This window comes from Mastigoproctus giganteus, chromosome 13 (genome assembly GCF_048544385.1).
Source record: "Mastigoproctus giganteus isolate SK-2022 chromosome 13, ASM4854438v1, whole genome shotgun sequence".
Lineage (NCBI taxonomy): Eukaryota > Metazoa > Arthropoda > Arachnida > Uropygi > Thelyphonidae > Mastigoproctus > Mastigoproctus giganteus.
This window is the reverse complement of record NC_143587.1, coordinates 126,296,715-126,317,682: the sequence shown is the minus strand read 5'-3', so window position 1 is coordinate 126,317,682 and position 20,968 is coordinate 126,296,715. Positions and strand designations below refer to the sequence as shown.

Below are 20,968 nucleotides of genomic sequence, written 5' to 3'. Positions count from 1 at the left end.
AATGGAAGGTCATTAATATACAAGAGGAAAAGAATGGGAGAAAGAACTGAACCTGGAAGAAACCAGCATTAATGGAGAAGACAGAGAACCATCTACCTTCACCCTTAGTGAGCGATCTGAGAGAAAACTGGATAACCAATGACAAAAAACAGTTGGCAAACCATAAGATGGAAGCTTGTTTAGAAGACCTTTATGCCAAACAGGATCGAAAGCCTTTGAGATGTCACGAGCAACTGCTTGTGTTTCACCAAACTTTTCCATTGAATTTGTCCAGAAATGAATATCACCAGTGGATCGACACTGACGGAATCCATACTGGCAATCGTTGATCAGACGAAAGGTTGCTAGGTAGTTTAATAATTGGCGGTTAATTGATTTCTCCATTACTTTAAAAAGAGTAGAAGTAATGGCAATGGGAAGATAATTGGATGCAAGTGATTTTTCACCCTTTTTAGGAACTGGCTGGACATGAGCAAATTTCAAAGCAGAAGGAAAAACACCTTTGGAATAAGAAAGTGGAAAAAAGGTGGCAAACAACAGGAGTAACTTCAGGAGCAGATGTTTTGAGAACAAGTGGAGAAATACCATAGGACCTGAAGCTTTCTTAGCATCAAGATTCGTCAAAATCCTTCTGACATCCTTTTGACGGAATGGATATGTTCAATCTTTTCTTGGCTTTATCATGTGTGTAGAATTTGATTTTCATAGTGACTCTGTTGGCATAATTTGGCCCATTAATCTGCACTGTATCTCTGTATTGGGGGATATAATATATTAATAGCGGGTTAGAGTCCTGTGCGGGTCAATTGCATTAGACTCACTCCCACACTATTTGTATCTGCAACACAAAAAAAAAAAAAAAATTTTTACATATTAAGAAAATGCCTTTATTTTTTTATATATATCAATAATAATACAAATCACTTGGATCAATAATACACAAAACTTTAGAAAAAAATACTAAAAATATTTTAAAAGCATAATTAATTTTACACATTTTTTTTTCAATTGCTCAGAAACAGGACATCATGAACAGTTTGAGTTCAACTGTGTCCTTCTTTCTGGATGAGAAATCCCACTGCAGAAAAATCTTTCACTATCTGCACTGCTGACAGAGATTGCAAGAATGAAATGAGACACAGGTTCAAGGTTTTGAAAAAATTTACAAAAAGCAGTTAGAAAATGGCACAAGTGAATGTTCTTAGAATTGAAAGTAGGTCAACCTAAAATCTCGGATGTAGAACTAGGGATTAATGGTATCAGACGTTTAAGAAATACTGTACACATACAACTAAAAAAGGGCCCAGTGCCAGAATACAATGACTCATATCATACTCTTGATGTAACATAAATTACAACTTAACGTCCACTTAAGGGTAAAGACTACTTTACTCAGCAAATATACAGACCAGGTCATTTCCACGAAAAAGTACAAATTTCGGTGAATTTTGGAGAAGTTGGTGAAGTTTATTGTTGTTTTGTTATTTGGTTTTTAGGAGCATTAGCAACTAAGGCCATATTGCTCCGGGGATATGTGGTGGTCAATCCCTGACCTTTCCGCATCCTCCGTATTTGGTGGTCACGGGCTCGAACCCCGATCTAATCAAGAAGCGTGTGCTACGCACTGCTGCTCCTGCCCGCCTGGCTACGGAGGCGCCAGTTGGTGCAGTGCGCCTTATTGGTCAGTTAGAAGTGTCAGCATACAAATATTACACATTTTTCTAAAAAAAACCTTAAAGAATTTACAGAATCCAGTCACAATATGACCCCCCCCCCAAATGCAAACATCACACACGCCTAGCGAATCATACAGCGCACATGTCAAGTTCGCACACAGCAAGCATATAAGGCTTGATGTTTGGCATCCGTGAACACTAACAGCTTCTGTCATGGGCAAAGCACGCGACCTATCAGACCTGGAAAAAGGCATGATCATCAGCTATCAAGCCAGGGGTGCCAGCATTTCCGAAACAGCAGACTTTGTGAAATTTTCACGTGCTGCAGTGGTAAAAATGTATCAAGACTGGATGAACAGGACAGTTTTGACGACCTAACGTGCCAATTGTGGAGCCCCGTGCGGCATTGATCCCAGAGGTGAATGCCGACTGAAACAGTTGGTCAGGACCGATCGGAACACTACTGTTGCTCAACTGGCCATCCAAGTGAACTGTGGGAGCCACCAGAAAGGTCTCCAACACAACAGTGCAGCAAACCCTGTTGTGCAATGAGCTCCGGAGCAGATGCTTGGTGACACCACCCATGCTGACGGCCTTTCATTGCAAACAATGCCATCAGTTTGCACAGCAATACCGACACTGACCCAGGGCGAGTGGCAACGGGTGGCCTTCTCCGATTAGTCATGACTTCTGCTCCACCGAGTGGATGGGCGGTGGTGTATGACGCGTGAAACCTCCGAGAATAGACACCAGGGCAATTGCTGGCAGAAAGCAAGCTGGTGGGGGAGGCGTTATGGTCTGGGGAATGTTTTCATGGCATGGCTTGGGTCCGCTGATACTTCTTGAGGAGCCCCTGAATGCAAATGGTTACCTATCGATCATCGCCGATCAGGTACACCATTACATGTTGACTGTGTTCCCTGGGGGTGATGGTATCTATCAGCAAGACAATGCACCATGCTATGTTGCCAGAATTGTCCGTAAGTGGTTTGAGGAGCACGACGAACATTTCAAAGCTACTCCCTTGGCCACCGAATTCCACGGATCTTAACGCAATTGAAAATCTATGGGACCACCTCGATCGACACATCACATGGATGGATCCTCCACTAAGGAACCTACAGGAACTCCGGGGTGCACTGCAGTCTACATGGTCACAGATACCCGAGCAACATCCCACGGACTTATTGAGCATGCACCGCAGCCAGCTCCCTCCCACAGCAGCTGGCAGCGGTGCATGCTGTGAAAGGTGTATATTCTGGATACTAGGTAGGTGGTCATAATAATGTGACTGGACCCTGTAAATACAGAAAAAATATTTAAAAAAAAAAAAAGTGTAAGAAGTAGCTCGAAAAAGTCCAAAATGTTTGAAATAACAATTCATTAGGATTATTTGTACTCTAACCAAGGCCAACCATCATTCATATTACCCAGGCCAAGGGCCAGGCAGACCTTAGTGTAAGAGCGTGATTTCTGTCCCAAATAAAATTGGTAATTTTAACCTTTTCCATTGTGCCACTTAATTTCAGTAAAGTTACACACAAACCACCTGCGATAAACCACCTGCGAAAGAAATGCGATAAACCTTACCTTTAGGATTTGAACAAGTCTCAAAAACATGAAGCTGCTGAGGATTCTGTGTGAAAGTATAAACTTTGATCATACCCTCCAATATTACTACAATCCTAAAAAAAAAATAAAATAAAATAAAATAAAATCTGTCTAAAAAAAATTGCAGCATTCATTCTCACATCTACACTTTCAAATTTGCTCACAATTCTGTCTTCATTCATTCTTAATGCCATATACCATATTTCTTATTTATTGTATTGCTGATAAAATCAATTCTCGTTAGACATTTCTCAAATTGCTAACTCCATTGCCATCTATCATCTTTAACATGTAGTGAGACACTACCAAAATATCAACCTTACTTTACCACTGCACTATAGAAGTAATTTGCTTGAATCTACTCTTACAAAGAAGTATATACCACCAAATACTAATATTCATTGGAAGAAGGCAATTTGGCCAGAATGGTGAGTTATTTTTCCAGCATAATGGTTTTCTTTTAAGTGGTTGTCACAAAGTGTAGTTCTGATTAATAAGAGTTTTAAGGCAGTTCAATTGTTTTTGGTTCCTTCAGATTTGAATTTCCAGATTTAATCTTTAGTTTAATGAATGCTGACAATTTTTATAAATATGTTCATAGCAAAGGAGGTTTACCTGGTCTAATCGTGCTTCCATGGACATGGACGGCATGAAACTGGTAATTTTTTAGTGATTCTGCACCCATTATAAAAATTATTTCTTTAACATTATTTTAAAGGCAGGCCACCTTAGCTGTATATTTATGATTAAGCTCAGACTATTTTTGAACAATGCACTGAAACAAAGTAAAAATATATTTCCTGTTATCATACTCGTTGGCGAGCAGCACCTGAAAATTTTCACCATATCACTTACTATGGAAAATAATACGAATTTAATTTGCATAATATAATGAACTGGAAGGAGGGGAGATGGGATGGCTCACCATTCAAGGAAAACAGTTTCATGGTTTGGATCTGCTAAACAGAAGTTTTTAAGTGGCTTATGAAGAATCTGAAATACTGAGTAGCTGAAGCTGGTATCATGAGACAATTCTACACTTATCTTTTCATTTTCAAAGATTCCTTTACATTTTTTAAAATTGTGAGAGCACACAGAGCTAGAAACTACCTCTGGTGAGGTAGTTTCTAGTGCAGTGCAAAATTTTCACAGGGGTCAGATTCTGTACCTCAATACATTTAATATCAAACTATCACTTTTCTTTTAAAAGTGCACAAAAGAGCAGAGAAACATTTGTTAATGCTTTCTTAATGCCCTTCCCCAATTCCCAGTGGGAGTGTTTTGCGATCTCATTTAAATTAGGGGCAAAAAAAATGAATAATAATAAAATAAAAATTTAATACTGATGTTTAATGTTTCCTCACCAAAAAAAAACCTTTTTAGTAAAAAAAAAGTATTACTTCAATATCTGCATTCTAACAGTACCCTGCTTCTTTACTAAATTACTTCATTGGACTAATGCAGCCCTGTAAAATAACAAAAGTTACAATTGCAATTTTGGAACTTTTCTTTTACACATTACTTGGCTGCTCATTTATATCCAATACATTTTATGCATTGGATATAAATGACTGATGTCATTTATATAATTGATGTAAGGTTGCTGGACTACCTCTTGTCTGATGATAGAACCAAATAATACCAAACTGGTCAAAACAGTGCTTTCAGATCAACTCACAGATAAACTAAAGGGCATTTTAAGTCCAAGCTCTGTCACTGAAAGGATAGTAGCATCCCTAGACAATAAAGATAGAAAAACAACATAGTAGTACTATTTTTTCAAAATAACCTTTCTTTAAAGTCCATTGCACAATGCCTTCTTTTGTTAATTAATTTAACTTGTTTTGTGTGGAACAATAAAGAGAAGGTCAATATATCAAGCAACATTTGCTTGTGTTATTCTTAAGCAAGGGTTGGACATCCCCCCCCCGGTGTGTGTGTGCACGGGTAAAATAAAGGAATTCCCATTTCATATTCATAAAATGTTCTCCACTTTATATATGGCCTTTATCGCGTATCTTATATATGTCTACAAACATGTATTCATAGGTCAATGTTTGTGTTATGCAAGCTGAAGAACCCAAAGTAAACTCATAAAGATGGCTCATACCCAAGCATAGCTAACTATAGCCTCGAATGAGTCTAAATATTCTTTCAACCTCTGAAGGGATTCAAAGGAAAGAGCTGGACCTGTCCAAACAAGAGAAAAGCAGTGAAACCACTACGCCATCACTGAGAACACATTTAAAGTCTGTAATTACCTAGACAGGTAAATCCAGACTGCTGCTCTTCTATACAAAAGAAGTTGTGCTTGATGCTTTTATTTGAAAATCTTGCTAATAATGTGAAATCCACAAATTTTCAGCTGAACACATCCTGTGGTTTTATGTAGTTGCACAACTATGGAGCAGGCTTCACTAGGCTCAGGAAAGGTTGAAATTGGCATGAATTAAACCTAAGCAATAAAAGAATAAATTTAATATTGATGGAATGATACTTACACTTGGCTTTCACAGTAAAAAACATATACATGCTGAGGGAAATAACTGTAATAGGGCATAATTTAGACATATATACTAGGTTCATTTGTGTCCAGTACAATCTTTGTGTTTTATGAAATGAAACTGACAATGTCAATCAACTAGAATAGACACTGTTGAAACTGAAAATGCAATGTAATAATTTGGTGCCCCTCAACTAGCAGAATGATTATGGTTGCAGTCCTTGCACACTAAATGGAAAGGCCTGGGTTTGAATTCCATCTACACAATTTTCATGGTCTATTTACACACTGCAGCCAAGCTGTTCAATTTTATTGCAAAATTTTTCCAAACAAAAACTAGAGTTGTGGATCCTGCAGAAGAAGCAAACTGACCATAAAATACACAATTTACAGATACTTCACATGGTCTTAACTCCTCTGGCAAATTAATTATATATTCAAAATATCTCAGCAAAAAAAAAAAAAAAAAAAACATTAAAGCAGTTAAACAGCAGTATGTTTAAAACATTTTACTATCGACATAATCCAAACCTGCGAATTACTCTGATAGTACAAATCAGTTCTGGACTGAATCACTATTTATTCCCTCTATGCTGTCCTATTCCCTACTAGAACTTTAGCCCTAACCAGAGTAAGCCCTCTTTCCTCTAGACTTGACGCCATCAGTCCACCTTTCTCTTGGTCTGCTTCTGTGCTTTTTACCATATATTTTTGCTCCAAATATCTGTTCAAACTTATTTTCCTTTTCCCATTCTTTCTAAATACAAGAGGTGGTCATTTAATTTGCAGACTGGTACAAGATTTTATGGTTACCTCGCAAACTCTTTCCATAAATGCTGCTAGAGGCACTCCCCCTGATCGCTACTAATGTTGTTATTTGGTTTTTAGGTGCATTAGCAACTAAGGCCATATTGCTCTGGGGATATGCGGTGGACATTCCCTGACCTTTCAGCATCCTCTGTATTTGGTGGCTCACGGGCTCGAACCCTGGGATTGCTACTGAGCAGACTGTGTTCGCATGCCAGTACTTGTCAAGCTAGTGTTGCACAAAGAATTTTTTAGCCACATGCCACTGACGATAATTTTGAAGGAAGTATCATGTCAAACATACATATTGAACACTGATATGTGATTAGTTATTGTAATACACAGGGCTTAAATACATTGGAAACAGTTAAAGAGATGAATGAAGCATATGGTACTGGGTGTCTTGGTAGTACAGCCATACTTAAATGGTACAAGCAATTCAGTGAAGGATATGAGTCTGTTGCAGATAACCCAAGACCTGGTCAGCCTTCCTCCTCAACAACTCTTGAACAAACCACAAAAGCCCAGAAAACCTTGGATGAAGACAGGTGAATTACACTTCATGTAATTTGTCTAACACGGTAGTGCTCACAATATTGTGAAAGGTCAAATTGTGTGGAAACACAATTTGACTGGAGTCAAAATTTTAGACACAATTCTGGAGGCACAATTTTAGTTCTGGAGTCAAATTGTGTGGAAACACAATTTGACTCCAGAACTAAAACAGCAAAGAATAGACTTGTGTAAAGAAATGCTTAATCGTTTTGAAACACAAGGTAAAAACTTCTTAAACTGAATAGTGACTTGTGATGAAACTTGGATTTCTCACTATGATCCAGAGACAAAACAACAGTCGAGTGAGTGAAAGCATTCTGACTCACCAAGACCTAAGAAATTTCGAACTTCTCGTTCGGATGAAAACAAACGGTTCTTGTGTTTTTTTGACATAAAAGGCATTCTTGTTGCACATTTTGTGCCTTGTGAAACAACTATGAATAAGGAAGCATACTCTGAGGTTTTCAGAGTCAAACTTTGGCATGCCATTTGTAAGAAATGTCAAGAACTTTCCGGTGTGAAGTGGTTTCTCCATCAAGACAATGCCAGGCCCCACACAGCTAATATTGTGCAGCCAGTGTTTATTGCCACAGGTGCCGAGATTCTGCCACATCCCTCTTATTCACCATACTTATCCCTGTGTTGTTGTTGTTGTTATTTGGTTTTTAGGAGCGATAGCAACTAAGGCCATATTGCTCCAGGGATATGCGGTGGTCATTCCCTTACCTTTCTGCATCCTCCGTATTTGGTGGTCACGGGCTCGAACCCCAGTCTAATCAAGAAGCGTGTGCTACGCACTGCCGCTCCTGCCCACCTGGCTAAAGAGGCGCCTTAGCCCTGTGTGATTTCTTCCTGTTTCCGTGTCTGATGAAAGCTCTGAAAGCTCTGCGAGAATTGTTTCACATCCAACAACGATGCTTACAGAGCCACAACAGAAGCACTTCAGTCTTTCAAGCATTTATTATGTGAGTGTGATCGTGGCAAAAGTGTGTAAAGTTCAAGGGAGAGTATTTTGAGAGGAGAAATCCACAGAAGATTCAGATGATGACAATTAAGATAAGATTTTACATGAGTCCATAAATTAAATGATCATCTCTCATACATATACCATCTTAAATTTGATTCACCTTAACCATTGGTTGAATGTTTGTGATTACATTTTTTTTTTTTTTATTAATCCCCCAACCGGATGCAAGAATTGGTTGACTGTTTTAGAATTTTATGGTACATCAGCGTCTAAGGCTATAATGTGCTAAAGTCAACTGATGCAAGGAACTCAATGAACTAGGCACATGAAGTGGAGCACTGAATTCTGAGGCTGTTGTTGTTATTATTTGGTTTTTAGGAGCATTAGCAACTAAGGCCATATTGCTCCGGGGATATGCGGTGGTCATTCCCTGACCTTTCCGCATCCTCAGTATTTTTTATTTATTTATTTTTTTATGTGAACCCCAAACATTTGGTGGTCATGGGCTCAAATCCCAGTCTAATCAAGAAGTGTGTGCTACGCACTGCTGCTCCTGCCCACCTGGCTACGGAGGCACCAAATTCTGAGGTTACTGTTCCTGTAGGGGAGAGGAGTAAGCAGTCATTGTCATTGTGAGATGTCTAAAGGAAAATAGTAAGTTTTAGTTGCCAGCCAAATTGGTCACAAGGGCTGGGGAAGCACCTGAGAGCTTGCTTAAGATGCAATGCTTTGGCCGCACAACAGTGGTTTCCTGTTGTTATTTACAGGTTGTGGCTGCTCCTCTATACTCTGCTGGCTTACTTGGTCTAGTCTGTCTGTGGACAATATAAGTGTGTATCTCTGCTAGTTATTCTTGTTGATGGAGAATTAAGTTATTCATGGAACAGGGTGGCCATGCTGGAGGGGATGGTTATCCTCCCAACGTTTCCATCAAGAGGATTTAATTCTCTTGGATGTGCCATTTTCAACCTTTTCTGATTGTGAGATACAAACAGGATTTTGGATTCTTTTACATTACATCTGATTTTTCTCTGATTCAATGCTTGATGTGCTAAATCAGCAAAAAATGTGATGCATTTTCCCTGACCCTTTTCTGCACTTTTTGCACGTTTGCTCTACTTGAACTACATTCCTCATCTCTAGGGAGGAAGGAGGTGGGCAGGACTGGAAGAACATTAGTAATTGCTTAAAAACTGCTTAAGATTATTGTTGCCTGTAAAATGAATGCAAAAATTGTACTATTTTTCCAATTCTACTAATTGTGCAACCTATCCCTGGACAGAAGGGGAAAATGAATAGTGGCAATGTTATTACACGCAACAAGAATCATAATTAACACTTTTACCCAGTTACAGTTAGCTATCACAAAAAATATTAATATTGTTTTAAATTAAGTTTTCACCACATGCAATACAGACCTCTGAAATGTATGTGTACGTGTAAATAATTGTAGTGGTCGTGTATGATCTGATAGGTTCTGCTCTGAAACACTGATTGCACATTAGTTGTTAGTTTGAGATTAATTGCTGAAACAGTGTCCTCCTAAATGCAGACAGTTTTAGGAGCTAACAGTTATTGTAAACTCATAAGCAGAAAGCACACAGTGACACGTTTGTTGTTTGTTTTTTTGGAGCATTAGCAACTAAGGCCATATTGCTCTAGGGATATGCGGTGGTCATTCCCTGACCTTTCCGCATCCTCCGTATTTGGTCAGTGACACGTAACCATTTTACTAAATTCTGATGATTTTCAGAATTTTGAAATTTTGCACCCTCACCAGTTTTATAAACCTGAAAATTAAAGTGACTAATAATATCTAATAAAATAGGCAGAAACATGTGTGCCCACTTAATTCTGTAGTTTGATGCTTAACAGTTTTATGTTTATAACCAGCAAAATTAATAAAAATTTTGTTTCATTGAAGATAACAGGTTTAAGAAAGCACATTTAAATTTTATAAGTTTTCATTAAAAAATAAATTAATAAGTATTGCAATCCATTAGCAAAAAATCAAGCACTGGTATTTTACAATTTCAAAAAATTTTAAAAATATATATATTTCTAGAAATAGAAAAGAAAATTGGGCACCTGACAGATGCTATGACTGTTTTTGTTACAACTGGAGGTACGACCACTGATGGGATAAGTAACTAATTTGTGAAATTATGAAAAAAAACAATGCAATGCAGTACAGCATGCTCATTTATATATCATTTCTTTCTGCTCCTACATTTCAGATATCTTATTTTTCTTATTTCCTCAATTTTTAAATAATCTTGCCACTGCTTCCATCCATTAGTTAATTCTTTCTCTTAAAATTCTGATTTTTTGAAATAAAAAAAATAAAGGAAGATTTCTTCCTATTTTTTACCCAGCCCATGGACCCAACCAACAGGTCAAAAACAGGCTCAAAAATTTTTGCAAACTGAAAATTTTGTCTTTTGACAAATCTCTCTTTTGCTACACTTGTAAGTAAAGAAAAAATATCTAATTTCTCCTTAGCTATAAAGAAAAGCAAAGGAGAAATTGGCTTCTCTTTTGCTTTACTTATTCTTTTGCTTATTTCCATGTCTAATCTTCCATCTTAATTAAACCTTTCGGTAGCATGTATAAAGATTTAAGTTTTTCATATGTGGATTCTGGGGAGTATGTATGTGGATCTGTTTTTCGTGCGTGGATGCTGGGGAGTATACATAGATATATATTTTTAAGAATGCTTCAGTGTTTTTGTTAATGTACAAACTATTTTAATTTTCCTTGGGTGTAGTGCCATCAGTACTTACCTGCATTTCCAACTAATTTAAACATATTTATAATAGATAGTATTAAAACAGCTTTAAAAACTGGATGAGGAAAAATCATATCCAGTGACCTCAATTGTCCAATTTGGGCTTAGAAAATCCAAATTTTAAGAATGTCTGCAGAATTCTGATCCAAACTTTGATAAAACTAAATCAAGAAATACATAAACAGCTAGTGGATATTACTACATCAAAATAAATTATGGAAGGTTCTGTTCATAAAAAATAAATAATGGAGGGTTTCTGTTCATAAAAAATAAATTATGCTTTTTTTTTAATTTTATTAAATCAAAAGATGAGAACAGGATTGAAAGTGCTGAAATGAAATTTATTCACCAAACCAGTGGTTATAGATTATTGGACAAGAAGGAAAGTTCTGATATTCGCAAAGAATTAATTACAATTTTGATACTTATCCAATAATAAATAGAATCTACAAATACAGAGGCAAATGGATTAATCATTTTGATAGGATGCATCCAGCAAGATTACCAAAGAAAATTATGAAATATCAGCCAGTTTTAAAAAGATATCCAGGATGTCCGAAGAAAAGATGGACTACTTCTTTGTAGTGGAACTGGAAATTTCATTTCCTGTTCCACTACAAAGAAGTCAGGCTCCTTTATGAGAACAGAGAAAAAACAAAACACCAATTCACTGAGGTGGATAAAACAAAGGAAGTCACTTTCAGTTAAAAAAAAAACTGGTTAGTATCAAGTTGGATGGATCTTTTCTTTATTTCTTAAAGTTTAAAATATATTGGTACAGTCTTATTATTAGTTGGGCTTCATTCTATAAAGATCAGCAAGCAATATGAAAATTTGTCAATATAAATATACATCATTATAGATAATCAATATATTATAAATATGCACCATTATATCAGTACATTTTTCATCATTATATGCAACTTACCTGTTTGCAAAACAAATGCATTAAACTGCAATGTAGAGATAATTTAGAAATTTAACTAAATAAACATCACTATATAAAACAAATGTCTCAGAACTTTTTGGATCATTCTGTAACGAATAACATGAAAGTCTAAACAGGTCAATAAATGCTGCATGATTTTACTCTGACAATCATAAAGAAAAGAAAGGAAATAGTAGTAGTGGCATGTGATGCAAGAAAGCAAGTGTATGAGCCTATGCAGCATCAGCCAAAAAAAAAAAAAAAAAAAAATCACACCATTCCCTCCAAATGCCTGTCCAGTTCCAACTTAAATTCATTTAACCTATCAACTTCCACGACAGATGGACGTTTGTTCAAGCAATTAACCACCCGCTGGCTAAAGGAAAATTTCCGCACATCTATTCTACATCTGTCTTTTCTTAATTTGAATTTATGCCCCCTTAGGTTCGTAATCTGAACAAGTGGAAGGATCCCATCAGAATTCAGCGTGCTCAACCCATTCAAGGCCTTATACACCTCAATCAGATCACCGCACAGGTGCCTAGTCTCCAGCCACTGCAATTTGCAGGACTTGAGCCTCTCTTGGTAAGAGGATCCCTTCATTCCCCTCACCAATCTTGTTGCCCTTCTCTGTACACGCTCAAGCAAATCTACATCCTTCCTAAAATGAGGCCTCCAGACCTGTACGCAGTACTCAAGGCGTGGCCTGACCATTGCCTTATACAGAGGGACAATCACCTCCAATTCCTAACATTTCAAAATGTTAGGAATCTCAGATTTCTCAAGTCCTGAAATAAAGAAGTCAGATCTTTGGCCCCACATTCTGAATAGACAACTTGATAGGATTGGATCAACTAATGTAGCTGCAAGTTGTATTGAGTGTTTAGGGGAAGGGGTGCATAGAGATCTTGAGTGATGTCGGTTTCATCAGTGTTGTGCTTGCTTTGGGAAGAGGTCCCATAATTAGTAGAAACCAGGAGAATTGCTTGCTAAGTAACAAGAATCCAGACTACTGTCTGATTAGTGCTGGACATATTACTATTCTGCTTATTTGGTAAAGAAGATGGGGTCTCTGGCTGTGTGGTTTTGTTTTGTAGAAGAGAACCATGATGTGAGGGATGAAATTTATGTTTCTGTCTAGTGTTGGTATAATCCTTCAAGATCCAGTATGCATCTAAAAAGTCCTTTCCCTCATGGTGGTGCACAAGATTCAGCACTGTGGAGTTGAGATGTTGAAGCTATAGTCCTCTGTGAGAGTGCAGTATGCCACTTCTTCACTGGATGCTCTCCCCCCCCACTTTCTGATATGGTTTGCATCCTTCAATCTTTGTTCTTAACTGGGCTCTCTGCAAAGCCAACTATGAGTGGACAGCACCCAGAAGCAGACTCTAACCAGATGGCTAAGGAGATTTTTATCTTTGTCTATCCCAATCCCCTTAACCATTAAGAACTTCTTAAATTTCATTAATTAAGTCCAACAACTACAGTTCCAGGACGAGGACATCTTGTTTCGCTCTGATGTGTTAATGTTCCTCTATAAAATATGATTAAGATCGTATCCTTATCAAAATGAATAGTTGTAACCTCCTTTCATACCTTCCTTGTGTTCATGCCGCACACGCGCATTCATGATAATGGCTATCGACCATAGTGAAGCTTAATAAAGTTTTTTTGATTACTTTCTTTCATTTCAAGAAGTGTTGAAGGTAAAAGGCAGTAAAGGGTTATTAGCTATGGGTAATAGAAGGGGGAAAAGGGAGGAGAAAGATTTAATAAAGGTAACTGCAGTTGAGAGCCACAGTTGTCAAAAATTGAAGGGAAAAGAGCAAATGATTAAGCAGAAAGAGGTAAAGAATTAGGAATCATAAATGCCAGAACTCTTAATGAGATCGTGGCTAGTTATTTTATTGAGTGCTAAATCATAAGAAATAATACAGCTACAAGGAGTTTACAGTGGTAATTTGAGCATGAATGCTAAGTGCTTCAGATATATATATAATGTGGTAAATGAGAAATGACAATCTGGAATTTAAAGTATGGTTACAATTGGGAGGATATTTCTCAGAAATGATATGGGCAGCAAGTTCACTTATGCCAATGCATTTTGAAGAACTAGGCATACAATTGTTTAAAATTGTGTTGTTTAAAATGGAATGAATGCACAGAATTAAATAAATGACATTATTATAGCTGATATAATTAAGGGGGGGGATCAACATTTAAATGCAAAATAATTGGATTATTTGCATACTGAAAAGTATATGAGGGAATTTGGTGTTACTGAATATGTTTGAAACCAGTATGAAACAAATGGTAAACATGTGTATTGTTTAAATGATTGTTTCTTATGAGAAAAAAATAGAACTAAAAGCTTTTGGTTGTAAATGAGCAATGATATAATTAATTGATGAGGATAACCCCCCGCCTAATATTATGGATCAGTAAAGGCAATTCATTCTTGTCCTCTTAAGTAGTAACAAAACTAAAGGCACAGAGAATTTGAACAAAACATATCAATGGTATGAGAAAGGAAAGGGTAACGGCTAAAATGTAAGGAGGCATCAACTTTAGAAGACTTGTCAAATTTTAGTATGTATTGTATTTGTAATGTGACAGAGTTAAATTTTAAAAAAATTAATAACTTCTGAAAATTCAGGTTCAATAGTAAGTTGAAAACTGATGACTATTATAATTAGAGGACAGGTTATTTATGGCATTATTTAATGAAATGCAAAACACATCATAAAAAATATGTACAGGGGACATTTGAAAGATTCGTGCCCGAGTATGAAGAATTCATTTAAGGAATCTGGTAACATGCTACTTTTCGATTTAGTCCCCTTTGGAGTCAATACACTTTTTCCATTGATGCTTAATTCCCATTGATGCATTGCAGCTGCGAAGAAAGTTTTCTCTTGGACCTCCAGGAATGCATCCAGTTCAGCAATGACATCCCTGTCAGTGGGAAAATTGATGCCAGCCAGGTATTTTTTCAAATAAGGAAACAGGTGAAAGTCTCATGGTGCAAGACATGGTGAATATGAGGAAATGTCCAAGATTTTAAAGCTTAAAGCTGCACTCATGCAGTGCAGCAATGGCAATGAAGACTTGTGAGCAGGTACCTGGTGAAACAAGGCTCCTTTGCTGACTTTTCCTAAGCATTTGTCTTTGTTGTTTTCCCACAAACACCTCACAAGGTCTGTGTAATATGTCCCTGTGACTGTCTGGCCTTTCTGAAGGTAAACTACAGGTAACACTCCATCAGCATCCCAAAAACTGATGCTATCACATTGCCAGCAGAAGGAATCAATTTGGCTTTTTTTTTGGAGGGGGGAAAAGAGCTGTGCTTAAACTGTTTGGATTGCTCCTTTGTCTCTATTTGAAAGTGATGGACCCACATCTCATTCATGTTCACAAACCTTTGCAAGGAAATTTGCTGGATCTTCTTGAAAATGATGCACGTTCACTTGACTTGACAACTTGGTGTATTTTTCAAACTGCTAACAACCTTAGGCCCCCTTAATGCTGACCTCTTTTCATAGCAAGAACCTTTGTTATTATATGGTACACACACTCAGATGAGATGCCCAAGTTCTGAAAATGTACTGAAACTGTCAATTGTCAAAATTTCATCACCAGATCATACGTGCTGCCAACTTTTGGAGTGATGGATGTTGCAGTCTTCCAGTGTGAGTCATCTTCCAGGCTCTCCCTCTCTCATTTAAATTCTGCTGTCCATTTCTTAGCCATGTAATAGTAAGGGGATATGGTTACACTCAACGTTGTAACCATATCCTCATGAACTGCCTTTGGCATTAGTCTCTCTTTCTTTAAAAATATTGGATGACTGTACAGTGACTGATTTTGTTCATCTTTCCTCATTCACAACTCTGTTGACTTCAGCACCTGTAATTAAAAAGACATTACTGAAATTGCATGAAACTTGGTGAGTTACTATTTGAAATGTCATACACTTAAGTACAGAAATTTTTAACACTGTACTATTATACTTTCATACTTAGGCCATGAACTTTTCAACCCCCTCAGAGAGATATGGATGAGTGCCATATATTTAAGGTAGTTAAATATAATCAACCCCTAAGTCCACCAATGCTTAATCCATAGGTAGTCCAAAAACAATTTTGGACCCCTAAGTCCACCAATGCTTAATCCATAGGTAGTCCAAAAACAATTTGCAGCTGTGTTTTAAAAGGAAAAAAAAATTGGTAGGAAAGCGTGCGAATTCATTTTATTGCATGAGCTGGTAATGGTTTAGTTCTTTTTGATAAATTGGTATCTGTAAGTAGATATCTGTATTACCAATGATAGAATTTTTGATTAAAAATATCACAGATTTTCATCAGAAACTGAAAACTGTCACCTTATGCTAATAGATATTCATATTTTTGTATCACAGTAGCAAGCAAACTGTGATTTGTGGATGCCAGAGGAACTATAGAGAAGTCTATGAGGTCTGCAAGATGAACTCGCTGCTCATTATGTGCACCACAAATGAGTAATATAGAAAAGATAAAGCTTACTAGTCATAATTTTGAGAGTTAAGTTGATTTTTTTTTCTCTAGAATTTCTGGAAGATGATATATAAACAATTATGTATGAGAAAGAACACAACTCTGCATGAATGAATACAAAATACTCATTTAACAGCAAGTGCCATTCTTCAAAGTAAACAGGATGAAATAATAAACAGAAATACAGTTAAAATAGAGAAAGTGAGTAAACCAAAAAACTTAAGGAGAGGGAAAGTTACCATACATTGTTTAAAGTGTTATGGCTTTCAATAACAGATTTAGGATATTTCTAGAAAAAATGAAAAATGGCACAGGACACAATTTGTGAGCAACTAGGTCTGCTGGTAACAGCAAATGAAGTATAAGGAAGATTCTGATAGTTCCCAAACTTATGCTGGATGTCTGCGGGAGTTGTAAACACTCAGCAATCAGCAAGTTATAGGAATTTGGATAATCTACGTACACCAACACTGCCTTGAGAGAAAGCTTTGGTTGAGTGATTACTCACTGGCTATGGCTTGTCTGTTTTGAATGTGTTGAGAATATGCCGGATACATATCTCAGCATATTCAAAGGTATAAGGTTCTAAGATTTTGTTTGAAATGTCATTAGAATAATCAGAGGGGGTATATTTGCCAACGTTTCTATTGATGTTAGCACCTTGAGCTATACTGGATGGCCCAGCCTTTTTAATGAACTCTCTAAAGGGGAAAATGTGTGAGACCTGAAGGACCTTGGATCTCTTGAGATTAAAAATATGACTTTCAAAGATGCTGCGAAATAGACTGGATATATAAAGGTAGAGAAATTTTTTATTTTTCTACCTTTATATATCCAGGGCAAGTTGAAAATCTACCTGGGCAAGTTGAAATATGGAAGTTCAAATTTTAAAGGTGAATTAGATACATTTTTGTTTGGTAATTGCAATGTTTTGTTATTTGGTATAATAAAACAAAATCACATTTTATTTTGAGAGTCCTCCAATAAAAGATAGAGTCCTCCTCTAAGAACCAAAAGGAGTTTCAAGACACCGTGCTAAATCATGATCTACATGAAAGTTTCTTGTTCTGAACATTCTAACAAAGATACTGCAATGTTTAAATCTTCTCAACATAATAGAAATATGACTTCAAAAATTGATAATGTGAATATCAATGTAAAAAAATATAAATATAAAAACAGTAGTTAACATTCATTATTATTCAAAGGGCAAAACATAATTACCTATCCCTCCTTAGTTTAACTGCTTTCACATCACTGGAAAAATCCAGTTCTATAACATCTTTCTTTTTTAAATCATCCCAGACCATTACTAAAATTAAATAAAATGAGAGCAGTTGAGCAATGTATATACAAATTTAATTCTGAATATAATCCAATTTATGCAGCTTAAATCAATTGATTCTACTTTAATTTTAATGAATAACAGTAATTAGAACTGCTAAAGAAAGGAGCAAATGTTATGAGGAAACAAAAGTACCAAATTTCAGACACTGACATTATTATAGGCAAAATTATCAAAAATTCAGTTATCTAGCTTATAATTTTCTTGAAATTCAATAAATCAGCATCTGAAAATAAAGCCAGAAATATTATGTAGAAGTGTGTGCCGCAATATCCCCAACTCAAACGTTAATGTGCAGGATGATGATTTTGCCTCGCAGCAAAATCCTTGCAGTACTCACACTTTGAAGTATGTATATATTTCTATAATTAATGTATGCCATAACGGAAGTCTGTTTAAGTCACTGGATTGCTTCTTACTAGTTCTGGGAGGAAAAAATGACATTGATAATTAGCAACTTTTTAGCATTAGCATTAGTTGAGGCATAGGATGCAAGAAAGCATGCTTATACAGAATCAGCCAAAAAAAAAAAAAAAAAGAAACACTTCCCATTTCACCCATCCAGTGACTCCAAATGTTTGTCTAGTTCAGCTTAAATTTATTTAAGCTGTCAACTTCCACAACAACAGATGGAACTCTTACAGCAATCAACTACCCACTGACTAAAGGCACACTTCCACACATCTGTTCTGCAACTGTCTTTCCTCAAATTGAATCTATGCCTCCCTCAGGTTGGGTAATCTGAGGAAGTGGAAAAATTCCATCAGCATTGAGCCTGCTCAAACCATTCAAGGCCTTATACACCTCAATCAAATCACCTCGCAGGTGCATAGTCTCCAGATTAGCATCATTAGCGGCATTTGATGCAAGAAAGCAAGCTTATGCAGCATCAGCCAAAAAAAAAAAAAAAAAAAAACCTACTTCCACTACACCCCTCTGTTTGTACGAAATACCTGTCCAGCTGAGCCTTAAACTCATTTAGACTATCAACTTCCACGACAAGAGATGGAAGTCTGTTCCACCAACGAACCACCCGCTGGCTAACGGCAAATTTTCGCACGTCTATCCTACAACTGTCTTTCGTCAATTTGAATTTATGCCCTCTCAGGTGATTATTCTGAGAAAGAGGAAGAATTCCATCAGCATTGAGCATGCTCAAACCATTCAAGGCTTTATATACCTCTACCAGATCACCTCGCTGGTGCCTAGTCTCCAGACACTGTAATTTGCAAAACTTAAGCCTTTCTTCATAAGAGCACCCCTTTGTTCCATTCACTAATCTTGTTGCCCTTCTCTATACTTGTTCCAGCAGCTCTACATCCTTCTTGAAATGAGGCCTCCAGACCTGTATTCAGTACTCTAGGTGTGGCCTGACCATTGCCTTATAAAAAGGGAATAATCACCTTCTTATCCCTGCTAGAAAAATTACTATATATCATTGACAATACACCATGAGCTACTCATACAGCCCGTCTGCACTGCTCAGAGAACTTCATATCTGCCTGCACAACCACCCCCAGGTCCCTTTCATTCTCTACCACTGTCAGTGTAGTACCACAGAGTTGATACGTTGCTCTGGGATTGCTGTTTCCCCATATGTAGTACTTTACATTTGTCAATGTTAAACTTCATTTGCCACCTCTCAACCCATCTGCTCAACCTATCCAGATCCTGTTGCAGCAGCAGAGTGTCAGTAGTGTCCTTGACAACCCTGCCAACCTTTGTATCGTCTGCAAACTTGGGCATTAAGCTTGATATACCATCATCAATATCATTTATAAATACAGAAAACAATAATGGACCCAACACTGAACCCTGAGGGACTTCACTAATAACATTAGTTCCTGATGAGCAGTGCCCATTGATTATCACCTCGGTCTTCTCCCGCTCAACCACCCCTTTATCCATAGCAGCAATTTGCCTCCAATGCCACACTGCTCCAATTTGTGTAGCAGTCTTCCATGTGCAACAGTATCAAATGCCTTTCTAAGATCCAAGTATATAATATCAAAGTTATTCCCTGCATCCAGTTCTTTTGTGACTGCATCATAGTATCCAATCAAATTGGTCAGGCAAGACTTCCCCTTAACAAAACCATGCTGTGTCCGAGCTATAACTGAAGTCTTGTCTAGATGATCCTGCAGTGCTTCTTTAACCAGTGCCTCCATTAATTTTCCTGGAACAGAAGTTAAACTCACAGGTCTATAATTACTTGTGTCAGCCTTTGATCCTCCTTTGTGAATTGGGGTCACATCTGCACATCTCCAGCCTGTGGGTACCTCCACTGGGTCCAAGGAAGCTCTCATAATTATGGCTAAGGGTTTGCTTACTTACTTTGCTGCCTCCTTTAATATAACTGGATAGATCCCATCCACCCCAGGTGCCTTTCTTGTGTTTATCTTCAACAATTTCTCCTCCACTTTACTCTCAGTTATTACAAGATTCTCTAGCTTACTTTGTTAGCTACTTGAGCAGGATCATCAATAGTTGACCCATCGATATCCAGTGGACCAATCTGATTCATCCCCTTACTTCTAGAGTTTACATAAGTAAAGAACTCTTTGCTGTTTTTTTTCGCATCCCTTGCCAAGGATTTCTCATAATCTGCCTTCGCCTGCATAACCTCCTTTGTAACTTGGTTACAGATCAACTTGTATCTATCACAGGCTTCTGTGTCACGTGTTAATTTATATGTATCCCACGCATTTTTCTTCTCTGCCATATGTCTCATTAGTTCATCTGACATCCATTTAGCCTAAACCTTGAACAATATTTCTTAGTTGGTATGTAAAGCCTAGTAGCTTCCAAGATAAGTTCTTTGAATGCTTCCCATTTTGAATTTGCTGTTGGTAACATCATCAGTTGGTCCCACTGTATAGAATTTAAGTACTGTCTCAGACCATCGTATCGCCTTTACGAATGCAATAACCCTTCCCTTTACCCCTAATGGTAGTTACCTCTGAGTAAATCCCACTTCATCACACTGTGATCACTGCCACCTAGTGGTTCCTTTATCTGCAGATTCTTAATGCATGAAGAATCACTACTGATAATCAAATCAAGAGTATTACTCTCTCTCTAGTTGCCTCCCGAACATGCTGATGTAGAAAACAATCATCCAATAAATCCACAAAAGCCTTGCTATTGTGAGTGACCAACCCACAAATTCCAGTCAATATCTGGGAAATTAAAATCCCCCATTATAAGACTCTCTGAAGTACTGGCCCCCCACTATTTCCCTGTACAGTTTCTTATT

General features: G+C 37.1%; 1 protein-coding gene across 4 annotated transcripts in view; it reads right to left on the bottom strand.

Annotated features, from left to right (window-relative positions):
* Nucleotides 1-20,968, bottom strand: part of LOC150076426 (WD repeat domain phosphoinositide-interacting protein 3) — a 179,928-nt gene that overhangs the window by 60,481 nt on the left and 98,479 nt on the right. For all 4 annotated transcript variants that reach the window (XM_090388009.1, XM_090388010.1, XM_090388011.1 and 1 more), the window contains 2 exons: nucleotides 17,592-17,679; nucleotides 3,267-3,361 (listed from right to left, as the gene is read on the bottom strand). In XM_090388009.1, the coding sequence (XP_090244135.1) occupies nucleotides 3,267-3,361; nucleotides 17,592-17,679 (183 nt within the window). The remainder of the gene's footprint in view (nucleotides 1-3,266; nucleotides 3,362-17,591; nucleotides 17,680-20,968) is intronic.